Here is a 19,916-nt window from a genome sequence, read left to right on the forward strand (position 1 = left end):
GGGGAGAGAGTTTTTTTCAGAATGGTACAACCTCTAAATTAATACAAATCTTATATGCTTGATCCTTGTTCCCCCCAAAAAAGACATTGGGGTGTGATACATTAAGTTTTTTATGGCATAAATCTGGTGTAAACACCTTAATAAGTCATAATATTCTTGCGCAGCTCAAAAGGGTCACAAAAATATTGTGACTTTTGGTGTTTATACGCCAATCCAAGACAGCTATGCCGATATGGGCGTAGTATGGGTGGGACACATGGGATGGGGCCTGCTCATGCCGACCCATCAGATTTACCACAAGTTCCATCATTAAAGTGACACAACTTACTCCAGGAAGGTACGCCATTGACTGATTGGAGTGGCATTTCTGATGAAACACACACCACTGATAAGATGCACCAAATTCATTAAACAACGTGAGTCTCCTAATGGATTGGGTGCATCCTACTCCATTAGACCCTTCATTAAAACTGGTGTGTGTAATGCTAGTCATAATGAATCAGGGCCAATAGCTCCCATTTATCAAGCGGTTTTAGCCAATTTTCTTGTGTAAAATTGCCACAAATGTTGCCCAATTTTTACACATCATACAGTATAAATGCGCTAACATTTTGTGACTTTTGGTGTTTTAATGGAGCAGAGCTTAGATATAGCCAGTAGGTGCGCGGCGAAGCTCAACTGACAAATTCAGGACAATTTCCGGCAGAAAAGTGGCCTAATTTACAAAAGAAATGTAGTTTTGTATATCTGTTGTCATGATGAACGCTGAAAAATGCGCTAATTTCATATAGAGGAGGAGGATTATGGGGCATCTTACTCCATCGCACTCTTCACAAGCCTAGCATACCAAACACCAGACCTGATGAATTGGAACCAATATATTTAACAAACTAGATCAACCTTAAGTCAACATGACAATTATAAATCATACGTTTCATGTAGTTCACAGGTGGACTCAAAGCACAGATAACTTATTTCTGCTTTTTAACCCACATTTGGACATTGGAACCTTTTTCAACAAGCTAATGCACTCGTATTAAAATCTACGGCCGCCATTATTGAAGGGCAATTTTTTTTATTTAAATGCATGTATTTTGGGCATCGAAAATTTGGTACTGTTAGAATTTTATGTCTGTTTGTTTCCTGCTCATTGACGGCTGCACAATGAGACTGTCTAACAATCTGTCAGTGAGCTTGGTCTGGTCTACTGGACTCCTTTCAGCTGATTTATGACCACAGACCACATCAAAGAAGAGCTGAACATTCATGTGGTCATAAGTCATCCAAGGAGAGGTCAGTAAAGCACAAATACGAGAGTTATATCAGCACTTTTTTTTTAATATGCAATATTCTTACATCTACACAAAAGTGATGTATTACATGTCATAATAAGCAATCATACATAAAAAAAACAAGAATTCACGCAGTTTTGCCCCTTTACTCTTTTTTGAGAAACTGAAAAATCTTCAAAGCAAGAAGCTGATATAAGTATTTCACCCCTTTCAGTTCCCACTCTTGAAATATATTATGTGCATCCCTGTAGACCTAACAGTTTCTTGGTAGCCCATCAAACTTTATGGAGGCATGCAACAGTTTAATGAAACCTACCGTAATTGCAAAAATATTGTTTTAGCTTATAATAAGAAGATTTTGGGTACTCACCATAAAATCTCTTTCTCAAAGAAGGGAATTTTGTTTACTTACCGTAAATTCCTTTTCTTCTAGCTCCAATTGGGAGACCCAGACAGTGGGTGTATAGCTACTGCCTCTGGAGGCCGCACAAAGAACTACACTTAAAAGTGTAAGGCCCCTCCCCTTCTGGCTATACACCCTCCCGTAGGAGTACGGATTCCTCAGTTTTAGTACCAAAGCAAGAAGGAGGAAAGCCAATAACAGTTTCAAAAACAAATTCAATCCGATAACAAGATCGGAGAACTTAAGAAACAACATGAACAACATGTGCACCCGAAAAACGAAACCCTAAGAACAAATAGGGCGGGTGCTGGGTCTCCCAATTGGAGCTAGAAGAAAAGGAATTTACGGTAAGTAAACAAAATTCCCTTCTTCTTTTTCGCTCCTAATTGGGAGACCCAGACAGTGGGACGTCCAAAAGCAGTCCCTGGGTGGGTAAAAAGATACCACATGAACGGGCTGTCAGACAGCCTCTTCCTACAGGTGGGCCACCGCCGCCTGAAGGACCTGTCTACCTAGGCTGGCATCTGCCGAACCGTAGGTATGCACTTGATAGTGTTTGGTAAACGTGTGCAGACTCGACCAGGTAGCCGCCTGGCACACTTGCTGAGCCGTAGCCTGATGCCGCAATGCCCAGGACGCACCCACGGCTCTGGTAGAATGGGCCTTCAGTCCAGATGGAATCGGAAGCCCAGCAGAACGGTATGTGTGAAGAATTGGTTCCTTGATCCACCGCGCCAGGGTGGATTTGGAAGCTTGCGATCCCTTATGCTGACCAGCGACTAGGACAAAGAGCGCATCAGAACGGCGTAGAGACGCCGTGCGAGAAATGTAAATCCTGAGTGCTCTCACCAGGTCCAACAGATGTAAACCCTTTTCAAATTGGTGAACTGGATGCGGACACAAAGATGGCAAAGTGATATCCTGATTGAGATGAAAGGAAGAAACCACCTTGGGAGAAAACTCTGGAATTGGACGCAGTACTACCTTGTCTTGGTGAAACACCAGGAAGGGAGATTTGCAAGATAACGCCGCTAGCTCGGACACTCTTCGAAGAGACGTGACCGCCACAAGAAAAACTACCTTTTGTGAAAGCCGAGAAAGGGGAACCTCTTTCAAAGGCTCGAAAGGCGGCTTCTGGAGAGCAATGAGAACCTTGTTCAGATCCCAGGGTTCCAATGGCCGTCTGTAAGGAGGAACGATATGACAAACTCCTTGGAGAAACGTGCGTACTTTAGAAAGCCGTGCCAAGCGCTTCTGAAAGAATACGGATAGCGCGGAGACTTGACCCTTAAGCGAGCTAAGCGACAAACCTTTTTCCAACCCAGACTGCAGGAAGGAAAGAAAAATTGGCAATGCAAATGGCCAGGGAGAAAACCCTTGAGCCAAGCACCACGCTAAGAATATCTTCCACGTCCTGTGATAGATCTTAGCTGAGGATGGTTTTCTAGCCTGTCTCATTGTGGCAACAACTTTATGAGATAAACCTGAGGCCGCTAGGATCCAGGACTCAATGGCCACACAGTCAGGTTCAGGGCCGCAGAATTCAGATGGAAAAACGGCCCTTGAGACAGCAAATCTGGACGGTTTGGTAGTGTCCACGGTTGGCCTACCGTGAGATGCCACAGATCCGGGTACCACGACCTTCTTGGCCAATCTGAAGCGACGAGTATGGCTCGATGGCAGTCGGACTTGATTTTCCGGAGAACTCTGGGTAACAATGCTAGAGGTGGGAACACATAGGGGAGTCGGAATTGCGACCAATCCTGAACCAAGGCGTCTGCCGCCAGCGCTCGGTGATCGTGAGACCGTGCCATGAAAACTGGGACCTTGTTGTTGTGCCGTGACGCCATCAGATCGACGTCCGGCGTCCCCCAGCGGCAACAGATCTGCTGAAACAATTCCGGGTGAAGGGACCATTCTCCTGCGTCCATGCCCTGGCGACTGAGAAAGTCTGCTTCCCAGTTTTCCACGCCTGGGATGTGAACTGCGGATATGGTGGACGCTCTGCTTTCCACCCACGTCAAAATCCGCTGGACTTCTTGAAAAGCTTGGCGACTGCGTGTTCCCCCTTGGTGGTTGATGTACGCCACCGCCGTGGAATTGTCCGACTGAATCCGAATCTGCTTGCCTTCCAGCCATTGTTGGAAGGCTCGCAGGGCAAGATAGATTGCTCTGATTTCCAGAACATTGATCTGCAGGGTGGACTCTTCCTGAGTCCACGTCCCCTGAGCCCTGTGGTGGAGAAACACCGCTCCCCACCCTGATAGGCTCGCATCCGTCGTGACCACTGCCCAGGACGGGGGAAGGAACGACTTTCCCTGTGACAATGAGGTGGGGAGAAGCCACCAACGCAGAGAGTCCTTGGCAGTCTGAGAGAGGGAGACAGTCCTGTCGAGGGACGTCGATTTCCCGTCCCATTGGCGTAGAATGTCCCATTGTAGAGGGCGCAGATGAAACTGCGCGAACGGGACTGCCTCCATTGCTGCTACCATCTTTCCTAGGAAATGCATGAGGCGCCTCAGTGAGTGCGACTGGCTCTGAAGGAGAGATTGCACTCCAGTCCGTAGCGAGCACTGCTTGTCCAGTGGAAGCCTCACTATCGCTGAGAGAGTATGAAACTCCATGCCAAGATAAGTCAGAGATTGGGTCGGGGTTAGATGAGACTTTGGAAAGTTGATAATCCACCCGAAACTCTGGAGAGTGTCTAGTGCCACCTTCAGACTGTGTTGGCATGCCTCTTGAGAGGGTGCCTTTATAAGCAGGTCGTCTAGATACGGGATGACCGAGTGACCCTGCGAGTGCAGAACAGCTACTACTGCTGCCATGACTTTGGTGAAGACCCGGGGGGCTGTTGCCAGACCGAAAGGTAACGCTACGAACTGTAGGTGTTCGTCGTGTATGACGAAGCGTAGGAAACGCTGATGCTCTGGTGCAATCGGCACGTGGAGATACGCATCTTTGATATCTATTGATGCTAGAAAATCTCCTTGAGACATTGAGGCTATGACGGAGCGTAGGGATTCCATCCGGAACCTCCTGACTTTTACGTGTCTGTTGAGCAACTTTAGATCCAGGACGGGTCGATACGATCCGTCCTTTTTTGGGACCACAAACAGATTGGAGTAAAAACCGTGACCTTGTTCCTGAAGAGGGACGGAGGTCACCACTCCTTCCGCCTTTAGAGCGGCCACCGCCTGCAACAGAGCATCGGCTCGGTCTGGTGGTGGAGAAGTTCTGAAGAAACGAGTTGGCGGACGAGAACTGAACTCTATCCTGTACCCGTGAGACAGAATATCCCTCACCCAACGGTCTTTGACGCGTGACAGTCAAATGTCGCCAAAGTGGGAAAGCCTCCCACCGACCGCGGGTGTGGGAATCGGAGACCGCAAGTCAGGAGGACGCCGTCTTGGCAACGGTTCCTCCGGCTGTCCTTTTTGGGCGTGACTGAGACCTCCAAGAATCTGAGCGTCTCTGGTCTTTTTGAGTCTTTTTTGACGAGGCGAATTGGGACCTGCCCGGTCCTCGAAAGGACCGATAACCAGACTGACCCTTCCTCTGTTGGGGTTTGTTTTGTCTGTGTTGCGGTAAGGATGAGTCCTTACCCTTGGAGTGTTTGATGATTTCATCCAAACGCTCTCCAAACAATCGGTCACGAGAAAAAGGCAAATTGGTTAAGCACTTCTTGGAATGAGAATCTGCTTTCCAATGTCTCAACCACAGGGCCCTACGCAAAACAACGGAGTTGGCTGACGCCACTGCCGTGCGGCTTGTAGCGTCAAGAACAGCATTAATCGCGTACGACGCGAATGCCGCCATTTGCGAGGTCAATGGTGCTACCTGCGGGGCAAATGCACGTGTGACTGAGTCGACTCGCGCAAGCCCGGCTGAGATAGCTTGGAGTGCCCATACGGCCGCAAAAGAAGGCGCTAATGACGCTCCAATCGCTTCATAGATGGATTTCAGCCAGAGCTCCATCTGCCTGTCAGTGGCATCTTTAAGTGCCGCTCCATCTTCAACTGCAACCAAGGATCTAGCTGCAAGCCTGGAAATTGGAGGATCCACTTTTGGACACTGGGTCCAACCCTTGACTACCTCAGGGGGAAAAGGGTAGCGTGTATCTTTAAGCCGTTTAGGAAAACGCCTTTCAGGATAAGCGTGGGGTTTCTGGATTGCGTCTCTAAAGTCAGCGTGGTCCAGAAAAGTGCTTAATGTACGCTTAGGGTATCTGAAATGGATTCTCTCGTGCTGCGAAGCTGACTCCTCTACAAGAGGAGCTGGTGGGGAAATATTTAACATCTTATTGATGTTAAATATAAGATCATTAACTATGGCGTCACCATCTGGTGTATCTAGATTGAGAGCGGTCCCAGGATCAGAATCCTGATCAGTTACGTCCGCCTCATCACCCATAGATTCATCTCGCTGGGACCCTGACCATTGAGATGAATGTGAAGGCCCGTCATAGCGAGCCCGCTTAGGCTGCCCGGGGCCATTGTCCGAGTCAGAGTCTTCACCCTGAGGTGTATATGCCCGTCCCGGAGCTTGGAGCTGAGGGGGACCAGGGGGCAATGATTGCACAGTGTCCGTGGCCTGAAGTACAGGCCTAGCTCGCAATGTGTCAAGAATTTGTGACATAGTGAGAGACATTCTGTCAGCAAAAGCTGCAAACTCAGTTCCTGTCACCTGGACAGCATTCACAGGTGGTACACCCTGGGTCACGTCCAGCAGAGGTCCCGACTGTGCAAGCGCCGCAGGGGCCGAGCACTGCACACAATGGGGGTCCGTGGAGCCTGCCGGTAGAAAAGTCCCACATGCGGTGCAGGAAGCATATAATGTCTGTGCCTTGGCACCCTTGCGTTTTACGGACGACATGCTGCTGGCTCTCTGCAATGTGAGAGAGTCTATAGCCAAAGGGCGACCAGCGCTATGTAATACCAAGTATTTGTAGAAACAAAATACTAAGAATACTACTGGCACAAGAGGGGGTGAGCCCTGAGGGCTGCTTACCGCCCGCTGAATAGCGGGTAAGAGGCGCAGAATTCCTTGTCTGGGTCTCCCCGGCTCCCCTCTGCAGCTCAGCGTGTCAGCAGGAATGGCTGCCGGCGTCTGTGGAGAGGGGCGGTCCGTGGGAGTTCCCAAACAAAAGTGCGGGAAACAGTGTCCCCTCTGTGCCGATTGTGAGGGCTGGAGTATGTAAAAACGACTCCAGCCCTCGGCGCTGATGCACTGGCCAGCGTCCCGCCCCTCTCCTGACTGGCAGGTCTGGGGGCGGGAACGAACGGAAGCAGGCCGCAAAAGCCGGGGACTCGAGTTATCAGCGCGGCCGCCGTAAAAGCGCGGGCCGCGCTGAAGTCCCCGGCGCACCACAAGTGCCAGCCGCGCCGCAGTCCCAGCGGCCGGCGCGACCGATTCCCAGAAGTGTGCCTGCTTCAGCGAAGCTGAAAGAGGCCATGGCACAAGCGCCGTAGCGCTGATGTCCCCCGGCGCACTACAACACCCAGCATGCTGCGGTGTGAGCGCCAAATGCACGGGGACACAGAGTACCTTGAGGAAGCAGGGCCATGTCCCTGATGTACTCCGCTCCAATCCAGCATCTTCTCCAGGGGCTGTAGATGGAGCACGGTCTCAGTGCCTGGAGACCAGTAAATCCCACTTCACCCAGAGCCCTGTAAAAAGGGATGGGGAAGGAATCAGCATGTGGGCTCCTGCCGCCGTACCCGCAATGGGTACCTCAACCTTACAAACACCTCCGACATACAGTGGGGTGAGAAGGGAGCATGCTGGGGGCCCTGTATGGGCCCTCTTTTCTTCCATCCGACATAGTCAGCAGCTGCTGCTGACTAAAAACAATGGAGCTATGCGTGCGTGTCTGACCTCCTGCGCACAAAGCTAAAACTGAGGAATCCGTACTCCTACGGGAGGGTGTATAGCCAGAAGGGGAGGGGCCTTACACTTTTAAGTGTAGTTCTTTGTGCGGCCTCCAGAGGCAGTAGCTATACACCCACTGTCTGGGTCTCCCAATTAGGAGCGAAAAAGAAGATTGGTTTCCTTCATTGGGGGACACAGGAAACCAAGGGTGTATGCTACTAATAAAAGGAGGCTGAGATAGAACATCTCAATTTTTCCATAGCAGTAATGCATATCCATATTCCTATATTCATTGTTACACATATCTCGGCACTACAGAGTGCCACTGTCTCTTTTTTGTTACCATGTTTCATGCTCAGTATGCACCTGTTGACAATGGAATGTTAGGAAGTGAAACCAGTCTTTTTCATAGATCACTTGGACAATGGGCAGAGAACATGGACCGCTGTTGCAAGCGACCATGAGTTATGCGGTAGAAGGTGCGTCTGAATCATTAGATAGTAGCCAGAGTACTAGCACTGCTGCTGTGATTCGCCCTGTGGTACATTGCGTCTGATGTTGTGGGCATAGGCAAACACTCATCAGCTGCAGGTGAGGACTGGACACCGTGGTTGACTCTGACAGATCTAAACCAAGTAGCAGCCCCTGAAGGAAGGAACGCACTATAGTGACCAGCTGGGAAGGCCTCTGAGATATCATATGAATAGGTTAAAGTGGAACAATGGATGTTTATCCTGAGTCCTGAAGTCCTGTCCTACTAGTTTATTCACTGAAATATCAGGGGGACAGGGGAGGAGGGGGGGCTTCTTGAGGGATTGAGGTGAGAACAAATAACAGAGAAGCTCTCAGACAGCGACACTTACCCCAGGGTGGAGGCGGTGACCCTGATGCTGCGGTGTGGGAGACAGGCACCAGGGGTTGGGAAGATTGCAGGCAGGGTATTGCAGACATCAGAGGAAGAAAGATGGCGCCAAAGAGACGGCAGAGTCAAAATGAGAGTGTTGTGTTCCTGCGCGTCTGAAGAACAAGACACTCTGTATTTGGTTAAGGCCGAAGACGGGGGTGCGTCTTATAGTCTGAATGTAGGGCATGGCTGCGGGGAATGGGGGTGCTGCGGTAGAGTGGGTCATGGGTGGCATGCGCAGGCGGTAGCAGCGCCTGCCGTGACCACGTGGGCCCGCTCATTTCATATGCATGCATCCTCCCGCCCATTATCTCTCAGCACTGAAGCCGGCGCTGACAGGTGGGCGGGATGATGGGCAGGGGATGCACGCATAATTACTAGCCGGCCTGCATGATCACCCCTGGCAACTACAGCCTGGAGTGATCATGTGTGGCTATACTCACTGCCCCCCGTGCATCATCATCAGCGTGGGGGGCAGTGAATAGTACGGTACAGTAGGACATCGCGATGCTGCAGGGAATGGTGACCGACTCCACACAGGTCAGCGGCGCTGCTGCTGGCACAGACAGGAAGACGAGGGATGCTGCTGGAGTGAGGAAAGGTGAGTATAGATGTTTATTTTTGTGTGTGCCACAGGATGCAGGCCGTATACCAGGATGGGGGTATAAAGAAGGATGGGGGTATTTATCAGGATAGGGGTATATAGAAGGATATATATATATATATATAGCGGCACGGTGGCTCAGTGGTTAGTACTGCAGTCTTGCAGCGCTGGGGTCCTGGGTTCAAATCCCACCAAGGACACTATCTGCAAGGAGTTTGTATGTTCTCCCCGTGTTTGCGTGGGTTTCCTCCGGGTGCTCTGGTTTCCTCCCACACTCCAAAGACATTCAGATAGGGACTCTAGATTGTGAGCCCCAATGGGGACAGTGTTGCCAATGTATGTAAAGCGCTGTGGAATTAATAGCGCTATATAAATGAATAAAATTATTATTATTATTATATATACACACTGTATATACAGTATATCCACAATTTTTATTTTATTTTTTTTCTTTCAAATCAAAATCCTGCTTATTTCCTTTCCTTAAGACCCCAGAATCACAGCACAATGAGGAAGACGGTCAACAGGCGTCCTGGACGCTGTCTTGTTGGGTGGCTGGAAGATACCAGTTCCATCTTACCTCCTGCATGCCAGGCTCCAGAAGGCGGCAAGAGGGCAGGGGAATGGTGGCAATTACCAACTATCACTGAGCCCTCAAACACTCTTGATATGTTTGGGGGGTGGATCCTGCCAGACAGACCAGAGAGTCAACTGTACTGATGCAACCCCACACTGTGCTCTCGGTCTCTAGGTGGGATGACAGAGTGACAACTCCACTCTGTTGCCCAATCACAAGCTGTATCTGAAAGAAAATAGACAAACAATTAAGAAAAGAAACTAAGGTAAAATGAGGCTGAATGCAGCCTTGTGTCTGCCTCCTATGGACACTAAAATGAACATATTGGGCTTGGCTCCGGTTGGTGGGTGTATGGTACTGAGGAGGAGGTAACTATTTTCTTGCCTAGTGTCAGCCTCCTAGGGGCAGAGCAGCATACACACTTGGTTTCCAGTGTCCTCCAATGAAGCAATAGAAAAGAAGGGAATTTTGTTTACTTACCGTAAATTCCTTTTCTTCTAGCTCCAATTGGGAGACCCAGACAATTGGGTGTATAGCTATGCCTCCGGAGGCCACACAAAGTATTACACTAAAAGTGTAAAGCCCCTCCCCTTCAGCCTATACACCCCCCGTGCTGCTACGGGCTCATCAGTTTTGGTGCAAAAGCCAGAAGGAGGAAAAAATTATAAACTGGTTTAAAGTAAATTCAATCCGAAGGAATATCGGAGAACTGAAACCATTTAACATGAACAACATGTGTATACAAAAACAGGGGCGGGTGCTGGGTCTCCCAATTGGAGCTAGAAGAAAAGGAATTTACGGTAAGTAAACAAAATTCCCTTCTTCTTTGTCGCTCCTTATTGGGAGACCCAGACAATTGGGACGTCCAAAAGCAGTCCCTGGGTGGGTAAATAATACCTCATAATAGAGCCGTAACGGCTCCGTCCTACAGGTGGGCAACCGCCGCCTGAAGGACTTGCCTACCTAGGCTGGCATCTGCCGAAGCATAGGTATGCACCTGATAGTGTTTCGTGAACGTGTGCAGGCTCGACCAGGTAGCTGCCTGACACACCTGCTGAGCCGTAGCCTGGTGTCGCAAGGCCCAGGACGCTCCCACGGCCCTGGTAGAATGGGCCTTCAGTCCCGAGGGAACCGGAAGCCCCGAGGAACGGTAAGCTTCGAGAATTGGTTCCTTGATCCACCGAGCCAGGGTGGATTTGGAAGCTTGTGTCCCTTTACGCTGGCCAGCGACAAGGACAAAGAGTGCATCCGAGCGGCGCAGGGGCGCCGTACGAGAAATGTAGAGTCTGAGTGCTCTCACCAGATCTAACAAGTGCAAATCCTTTTCACATTGGTGAACTGGATGAGGACAAAACGAGGGTAAGGAGATGTCCTGATTGAGATGAAAAGGTGATACCACCTTAGGGAGGAATTCCGGAACCGGACGCAGAACCACCTTGTCCTGGTGAAACACCAGGAAAGGAGCTTTGCATGATAACGCTGCCAACTCAGACACTCTCCGAAGTGAGGTGACTGCTACTAGAAAAACCACTTTCTGCGAAAGGCGTGCGAGCGAAATATCCCTCATTGGCTCGAACGGTGGTTTCTGAAGAACCATCAGCACCCTGTTCAGATCCCAGGGTTCTAACGGACGCTTGTAAGGAGGGACGATGTGACAAACCCCTTGCAGGAACGTGCGTACCTGTGGGAGTCTGGCCAGGCGCTTCTGAAAAAACACAGAGAGCGCAGAGACTTGTCCCTTAAGGGAGCCTAGCGACAAACCCTTTTCCAATCCGGATTGAAGAAAGGACAGAAAAGTGGGCAAGGCAAATGGCCAGGGAGAAAACCCCTGAGCAGAGCACCATGACAGGAATATTTTCCACGTCCTGTGGTAGATCTTGGCGGACGTTGGTTTCCTAGCCTGTCTCATAGTGGCAATGACCTCTTGAGATAATCCTGAAGACGCTAGGATCCAGGACTCAATGGCCACACAGTCAGGTTGAGGGCCGCAGAATTCAGATGGAAAAACGGCCCTTGAGACAGCAAATCTGGTCGGTCTGGCAGTGCCCACGGTTGGCCGACCGTGACATGCCACAGATCCGGGTACCACGACCTCCTCGGCCAGTCTGGAGCGACGAGGATGGCGCGGCGGCAGTCGGCCCTGATCTTGCGTAACACTCTGGGCAACAGTGCCAGAGGAGGAAACACATAAGGAAATTGAAACTGCGACCTATCCTGAACTAAGGCGTCTGCCGCCAGAGCTCTGTGATCTTGAGATCGAGCCATGAATGTTGGGACCTTGTTGTTGTGCCGTAACGCCATGAGGTCGACGTCCGGCATCCCCCAGCGGCAACAGATCTCCTGAAACACGTCCGGGTGAAGGGACCATTCCCCTGCGTCCATGCCCTGGCGACTGAGAAAGTCTGCTTCCCAGTTTTCTACGCCCGGGATGTGAACTGCGGATATGGTGGATACTATGGCTTCCACCCACAGCAGAATCCGCTGGACTTCCTGGAAGGCTTGCCGACTGCGTGTCCCACCTTGGTGGTTGATGTAAGCCACCGCTGTGGAGTTGTCCGACTGAATTCGGATCTGCTTGCCTTCCAGCCACTGCTGGAACGCTTTTAGGGCAAGATACACTGCCCTGATCTCCAGAACATTGATCTGAAGTGAGGACTCTTGCTGAGTCCACGTACCCTGAGCCCTGTGGTGGAGAAAAACTGCTCCCCACCCTGACAGACTCGCGTCCGTCGTGACCACCGCCCAAGATGGGGATAGGAAGGATTTCCCCTTCGATAATGAGGTGGGAAGAAGCCACCACCGAAGGGAAGCTTTGGTTGCCTGAGAGAGGGAGACGTTCCTGTCTAGGGACGTCGGCATCCTGTCCCACTTGCGTAGGATGTCCCATTGAAGAGGACGCAGGTGAAACTGCGCGAAAGGGACTGCTTCCATTGCTGCCACCATCTTCCCCAGGAAGTGTATGAGGCGCCTCAAGGGGTGTGACCGACCTTGAAGGAGAGATTGCACCCCTGTCTGTAGTGAACGCTGTTTGTCCAGCGGAAGCTTCACTATCGCTGGAAGAGTATGAAACTCCATGCCAAGATATGTCAGCGATTGGACCGGTGTCAGATTTGACTTTGGAAAATTGATGATCCACCCGAAACTCTGGAGAATCTCCAGAGTAACGTTGAGGCTGTGTTGGCATGCCTCTTGAGAGGGTGCCTTGACCAGCAGATCGTCTAAGTACGGTATCACTGAGTGACCCTGAGAGTGGAGGACCGCAACTACTGTAGCCATGACCTTGGTGAAAACCCTTGGGGCTGTCGCCAGGCCGAACGGCAGTGCCGCGAACTGAAGGTGTTCGTCTCCTATGGCGAAGCGCAAGAAGCGCTGATGCTCTGGAGCAATCGGTACGTGGAGATAAGCATCCTTGATATCGATCGATGCTAGGAAATCTTCTTGGGACATTGAGGCGATGACGGAGCGGAGGGATTCCATCCGGAACCGCCTGGTCCTTACGTGTTTGTTGAGCAGTTTTAGGTCCAAAACAGGACGGAAGGACCCGTCCTTCTTTGGAACCACAAACAGGTTGGAGTAGAAACCGTGACCCTGTTGCTGAAGAGGAACCGGGACCACCGCTCCTTCTGCCTTCAGAATGCCCACCGCCTGCAGAAGAGCCTCGGCTCTCTCGGGAGGCGGAGATGTTCTGAAGAATCGAGTCGGAGGACGAGAGCTGAACTCTATCCTGTAACCGTGAGACAAAATGTCTCTCACCCAACGGTCTTTTACTTGTGGCAGCCAGGTGTCGCAAAAGCGGGAGAGCCTGCCACCGACCGAGGATGCGGTGTGAGGAGGCCGTAAGTCATGAGGAAGCCGCCTTGGTAGCGGCACCTCCGGCGGTCTTTTTAGGGCGTGATTTAGACCGCCATGCGTCGGAGTTCCTCTGATCCTTCTGAGGCCTTTTGGACGAGGAGAATTGGGACCTGCCCGCACCCCGAAAGGACCGAAACCTCGACTGTCCCCTCCTCTGTTGGGGTGTTTTTGGTTTGGCCTGGGGTAAGGATGTTTCCTTTCCCTTGGATTGTTTGATGATTTCATCCAATCTCTCACCAAACAAACGGTCGCCAGAAAATGGCAATCCAGTTAAGCACTTTTTGGAAGCCGAATCTGCCTTCCATTCCCGCAGCCACAAGGCCCTGCGTATTGCCACCGAATTGGCGGCTGCAACCGCCGTACGGCTCGCAGAGTCCAGGACAGCATTAATAGCGTAGGACGCAAATGCCGACGTTTGAGAGGTTATGGACGCCACCTGCGGCGCAGACGTACGTGTGAGTGCGTCAATTTGCGCCTGACCAGCTGAGATAGCTTGGAGTGCCCATACGGCTGCGAATGCTGGAGCAAAAGACGCGCCGATAGCTTCATAGATGGATTTCAACCAGAGCTCCATCTGTCTGTCAGTGGCATCCTTGAGTGAAGCTCCATCTTCCACTGCAACTATGGATCTAGCCGCCAGTCTGGAGATTGGAGGATCCACCTTGGGACACTGAGTCCAGCCCTTGACCACGTCAGGGGGGAAAGGGTAACGTGTATCCTTAAGGCGCTTGGAAAAACGTTTATCTGGACAAGATCGGTGTTTCTGGACTGCCTCTCTGAAGTCAGAGTGGTCCAGAAACATACTCTTTGTACGCTTGGGAAACCTGAAACGGAATTTCTCCTGCTGAGAAGCTGACTCCTCCACTGGAGGAGCTGAGGGAGAAATATCCAACATTTCATTGATGGACGCAATAAGATCATTCACTATGGCGTCCCCATCAGGAGTATCAAGGTTGAGAGCGGCTTCAGGATCAGAATCCTGATCAGCTACCTCCGCTTCATCATACAGAGAGTCCTCTCGCTGAGACCCTGAACATTGTGATGATGTCGAGGGGATTTCATAGCGAGCTCGCTTTGTCGGTCTGGGGCTGCGGTCCGTGTCAGAGACCTCACCCTGGGATCCATGAGACACCCCGGGAGGACATTGCTGTTCCAACTGAGGGGGACCAGGGTGCAATGATTGCACAGTGCCCATGGCTTGAGATGCCAGCCTGGACTGCAAGGCTTCTAATATCTTAGCCATAGTCTCAGAAAGTCTTTCAGTAAAAACTGCAAACTCCGTCCCTGTCACCTGGACAGTGTTAACAGGTGGTTCTCCCTGGGCCACCCTTAGCAGAGGCTCCGGCTGAGAAAGTGCCACAGGGGCCGAGCATTGCACACAATGAGGGTCAGTGGAACCTGCAGGCAGCATAGTAAGTCTGTGCTTTGGCACCGTTGCTATTTGTGGACGACATGCTGTTGTCTCCTCTGAGCAATACAGGAGGGTATATAGCCAAAAATCAACAGTGCACCATACAGTGTAAAGTATAGTCTATAATCATATAATCTATAAGTACACTTCTGCACTAGTGGGGCCAGCACCACAGGTGCTGCTTACCGCCTGCGCAAAGCGGTTGTGTGGGCACCAGAATTCCTGCCTGGGTCTCCCTGAGCTTGTCTGTCCTCTCCAGCGTTAGCAGAGCTGAGAGGAATGGCTGCCGGCGTCCTGAGGAGAGGAGGGAGCCGTGGGCGTGACCCAGAAAAGTGCGGGAACTGGTGCCCCACTGTGCAGAGTGAGGGGGGTGGAGTATGCAAAGCATGCTCCAGCCCTCAGTGCTGCCGTGCTGTACAGCGTCCCGCCCTTCCCCTGACTGGCAGGGCTGGGGGCGGGAAGAAAAAGAGACTAGGCCGCAAAAGCCGGGGACTCGAGTTATAAGCGCGGCCGCCGTATAAGCGCGGTCGGCGCGGAAGTCCCCGGCGCCCTAACAGTCCGAGCCGCGCCGCAGTGATAACCATGGCAGCGGCAGTCAGCGCGGCAGTCCCCCTACACGAACACACTCAGCGACGCTGAAGTGTGTAATGGCACAAACGCAGTCAGCGCTGCGGTCCCCGGTGCACTAGCACACCCAGCAATGCTGGAGTGTTGCTGTGCGCGGTCCCCACGGGGACACAGAGTACCTCAAAGTAGCAGGGCCATGTCCCTGAACGATACTCGGCTCCTATCCAGCAGGGTCCTCAGGAGCTGTGGATGGAGCACGGTCTCCTGTGCCTGGAGACCGATAGGATCCCACTTCACCCAGAGCCCTAAGGGGGATGGGGAAGGAAAACAGCATGTTGGCTCCAGCCTCCGTACCCGCAATGGATACCTCAACCTTAACAACACCGCCGACAAGAGTGGGGTGAGAAGGGAGCATGCTGGGGGCCCTGTTATGGGCCCTCTTTTCTTCCATCCGACATAGTCAGCAGCTGCTGCTGACTAAGCTGTGGAGCTATGCGTGCATGTCTGACCTCCTTCGCACAAAGCATAAAAACTGATGAGCCCGTAGCAGCACGGGGGGTGTATAGGCTGAAGGGGAGGGGCTTTACACTTTTAGTGTAATACTTTGTGTGGCCTCCGGAGGCATAGCTATACACCCAATTGTCTGGGTCTCCCAATAAGGAGCGACAAAGAAATATGCATTTAAGAAATAAAATGCCCCTAAATTGTCCGTATCCTTTAACAAGAATATGCTATTGTTACTATCGCCGTTACACATATCCCATACATTATCAGTATTGAGTACAAATACTAATGATACCTATCTCTTACAGACATACTGGGATTCTTACCATATGAAGCTGCACTTTCCCCTCAAACAGAGCAGCTGCATAGTCAGAATTTAGGCACATACTGGCGACTGTACCCAGATATTCCATATCCTTCAACCTCTCAACGCCTGAAGGAAAGAAATGATAAAAAAAAAATTACTATTTTAGGCCCCCTTCACACGTCCGTGATACACGTGCGTGTTTGGTCCGTTTCCGTATATACCGGAGACACGGCCAAACGTGCACCAATGTTAATCTATGATTGTGGTCACACGTGCGTTATTTCATTATGTCCGCGTGTGCGTGTCCGTGATCCGTATGTGTCTGCGTTTTGCACGGATGCATGTCCGTTATCTGCACGGAGCACGCACACGTGGACACAATGAAAGTCTACGGGTATGTGCACACACGTTAGTAAACACGTATGCATCTACCTATAGTCCGTGTCCGTTTGGTGTTTTTATTTCTAGTGATGTCGGCTATTCTTTCTATTTCTGTGTATGTCGGTCAATCTCCCTGAGTCCGTCGGTCGGTCTCTCTGTCTCTCTGTCGGTCTCTCTGTCTGTCTGTCCCTCTCTCACAGTCTGTCGGTCAGTTTCCCCCCCTCTCTCATACTTACCGTTCCCCGATCACCGGCCCGGCTCTGCACGGCATTCACACTGCTGCGGCGGCTTTTACTATTTTGAAAAAGCCGGCCGCTCATTAAACAATCTCCTATTCCCTGCTTTCCCCGCCCACCGGCGCCTATGATTGGTTACAGTGAGACACGCCCCCACACTGAGTGACAGGTGCCTCACTGCACCCAATCACAGCAGCCGGTGGGCGTGTCTATACTGTGCAGTAAAATAAATAAATAAATAATTTAAAAAAAACGGCGTGCGGTCCCCCCCAATTTTAATGCCAGCCAGATAAAGCCATACGGCTGAAGGCTGGCATTCTCAGGATGGGGAGCTCCACGTTATGGGGAGCCCCCCACCCTAACAATATCAGTCAGCAGCCGCCCAGAATTGCCGCATACATTATATGCGACAGTTCTGGGGCTGTACCCGGCTCTTCCCGATTTGCCCTGGTGCTTTGGCAAATCGGGGTAATAAGGAGTTAATGGCAGCCCATAGCTGCCACTAAATCCTAGATTAATCATGTCAGTCATCTCACCGAGATACCCTCCATGATTAATCTGTAAATTACAGTAAATAAACACACACACCAGAAAAAATCCTTTATTAGAAATAAAAAACACACACATATACCCTGGTTCACCACTTTAATCAGCCCGAAAAAGCCCTCCATGTCCGGCGTCATCCAGGATGTTCCAGCGTCGCATCCAGCTCTGCTGCATGGAGGTGACAGGAGCTGCAGAAGACACAGCCGCTCCTGTCACCTCCACGCAGCTAATGAAGACAGCCGCGCGATCAGCTGAGCTGTCACTGAGGTTATCCGCTGTTACTGGATCCAGTGACAGCGGGTAACCTCAGTGACAGCTCAGAGGATCGCGCTACTCACCTCATTTGCTGCGTGGAAGTGACCGGAGCGGCGGTGTCTTCTGCAGCTCCGGTCACCTCCATGCAGCAGCGCTGGATGCGACGCTGGAGCATCCTGGATTCCGGCGGACATGGAGGGCTTTTTGGGGCTGATTAAAGTGGTGAACCAGGGTATATGTGTGTGTTTTTTATTTCTAATAAAGGATTTTTTCTGGTGTGTGTGTTTATTTACTGTAATTTACAGATTAATCATGGAAGGTATCTCGGGGAGACGCCTGACATGATTAATCTAGGACTTATTGGCAGCTATGGGCTGCCATTAACTCCTTATTACCCCGATTTGCCAAAGCACCAGGGCAAATCGGGAAGAGCCGGGTACAGCCCCAGAACTGTCGCATATAATGTATGCGGCAATTCTGGGCGGCTGCTGACTGATATTGTTAGGGTGGGGGGCTCCCCATAACGTGGAGCTCCCCATCCTGAGAATACCAGCCTTCAGCCGTATGGCTTTATCTGGCTGGCATTAAAATTGGGGGGGACCGCACGCCGTTTTTTTTTTAATTATTTATTTATTTATTTTACTGCACAGTGTAGACACGCCCACCGGCTGCTGTGATTGGGTGCAGTGAGGCACCTGTCACTCAGTGTGGGGGCGTGTCTCACTGCAACCAATCATAGGCGCCGGTGGGCGGGGAAAGCAGGGAATAGGAGATTGTTTAATGAGCGGCCGGCTTTTTCAAAATAGTAAAAGCCGCCGCAGCAGTGTGAATGTCGTGCAGCGCCGCGCAGGGGATCGAGGAACGGTGAGTATGAGAGAGGGGGGGAAACTTCAGTCACTCGGGGGATTAGCGGTCACCGGTGAATCCTTCACAGGTGACCGCTAATCAGTACTCGACACAGACAGAGCCGCGAGATGAGGATAAAGTCGGGTGAAGTTCACCCGAGTTCATTCTCATCGCGCAACTCTGTCTGCTGTCAGCCGACATTTATAAACGACAATGTGCATCACACACACGGACATTCCACACGGACATTCCACGTACACATACACGTTAATTCCACACGCACACACGGACGTTCTACACACAAACACGGCTAGCATACGCAATTCACACAGGTGCCACACGGACCATAAAAACGGACACAAAAACGGGACACGTTCCCGAAAAACGGCCCGTAACACACGTGCGTGTTTTTCACGGACGTGTGAAGGGGGCCTTAAAGACATCAGTGAGCAGAAACCTGACAACTCTATAGAGCACCCTGTGAATATGGATTAGAGCAATGATGCAAAACCTATTATGGCCCAAGAGCCACATTGTCAGATTCAACTCATCCAAAGGGCCACACTAAAATCTAAAGTATTGCCAGTTTAGACATTAATGGCATATATCATAGATGTAGGAGTGGCATTCCAGACAGGAGCCAGGACACCGCTATTTTCCCAATATACGAGGACCCAGGGATGGCCGCATGGTGCATCATACTTATTTGTCATTCAATAATGTAACTCCAAAGTACAATACATGGCACAAAAAAAAAAACAAGCCCTCATACGGCTATGTGGATGGAAAAATAAAAAACTGTTTTGGCTCTTGAGATAAGGGGAGAAAAAAAACAAAAGCGAAAAAGCAGAAATTAACCTAAGTAGGAAGGGGTTAAGACAGGATTATGCCATGCAAAAACAAATTTGGCAGAAATTTTGAAAAAATATATTTTACAAAAACAAAAATCTGATAGCTTCCCTTTAAGGAGTTGTCCAATAGTGGATAACCCCTTTAATTAAAACCTCAGTCTGACTCTCACCATTCTCCGTCAGAGCGTAGAACCAGGCGCGATTGTTCATTCCCACCGCAACATGATAAGGGCCGACCGCCACAAAATTGGGCTCCACCTCCACCGAGACGGTGATCGGCAGCTCCTGAGTAACAAGCAGATTAAACATTGTGAGTCCCAACATGAAGACGGGTGACAGTAAGGACTGCAGAGAGGAACTTTTATTCCATAGGGGGGAAGAAGTTACCCGCCCCAAAAAGCTACCACCTGTCTATTGCATCGGTGATAACTGTAAGGCCCTGTGCTTACGCTGTGTACTTTTGATGACGCGTATTTTCAGAAATCTGCAGCAAAATCTGCATGTCTATTGTG

The 19,916-nt window shown here is 50.7% G+C and overlaps 1 protein-coding gene across 1 annotated transcript in view; it reads right to left on the reverse strand.

The window, feature by feature from the left end:
- WDR19 (WD repeat domain 19) overlaps positions 1-19,916 on the reverse strand; it is a 164,683-nt gene that overhangs the window by 81,026 nt on the left and 63,741 nt on the right. The window contains exons 12-13 of the mRNA XM_075333830.1: positions 19,575-19,689; positions 16,309-16,415 (exon numbers count right to left, since the gene is read on the reverse strand). Of these exons, the coding sequence (XP_075189945.1) occupies positions 16,309-16,415; positions 19,575-19,689 (222 nt within the window). The remainder of the gene's footprint in view (positions 1-16,308; positions 16,416-19,574; positions 19,690-19,916) is intronic.

This window comes from Anomaloglossus baeobatrachus, chromosome 1, assembly GCF_048569485.1.
Source record: "Anomaloglossus baeobatrachus isolate aAnoBae1 chromosome 1, aAnoBae1.hap1, whole genome shotgun sequence".
In the NCBI taxonomy this organism is placed as follows: Eukaryota; Metazoa; Chordata; class Amphibia; order Anura; family Aromobatidae; genus Anomaloglossus; species Anomaloglossus baeobatrachus.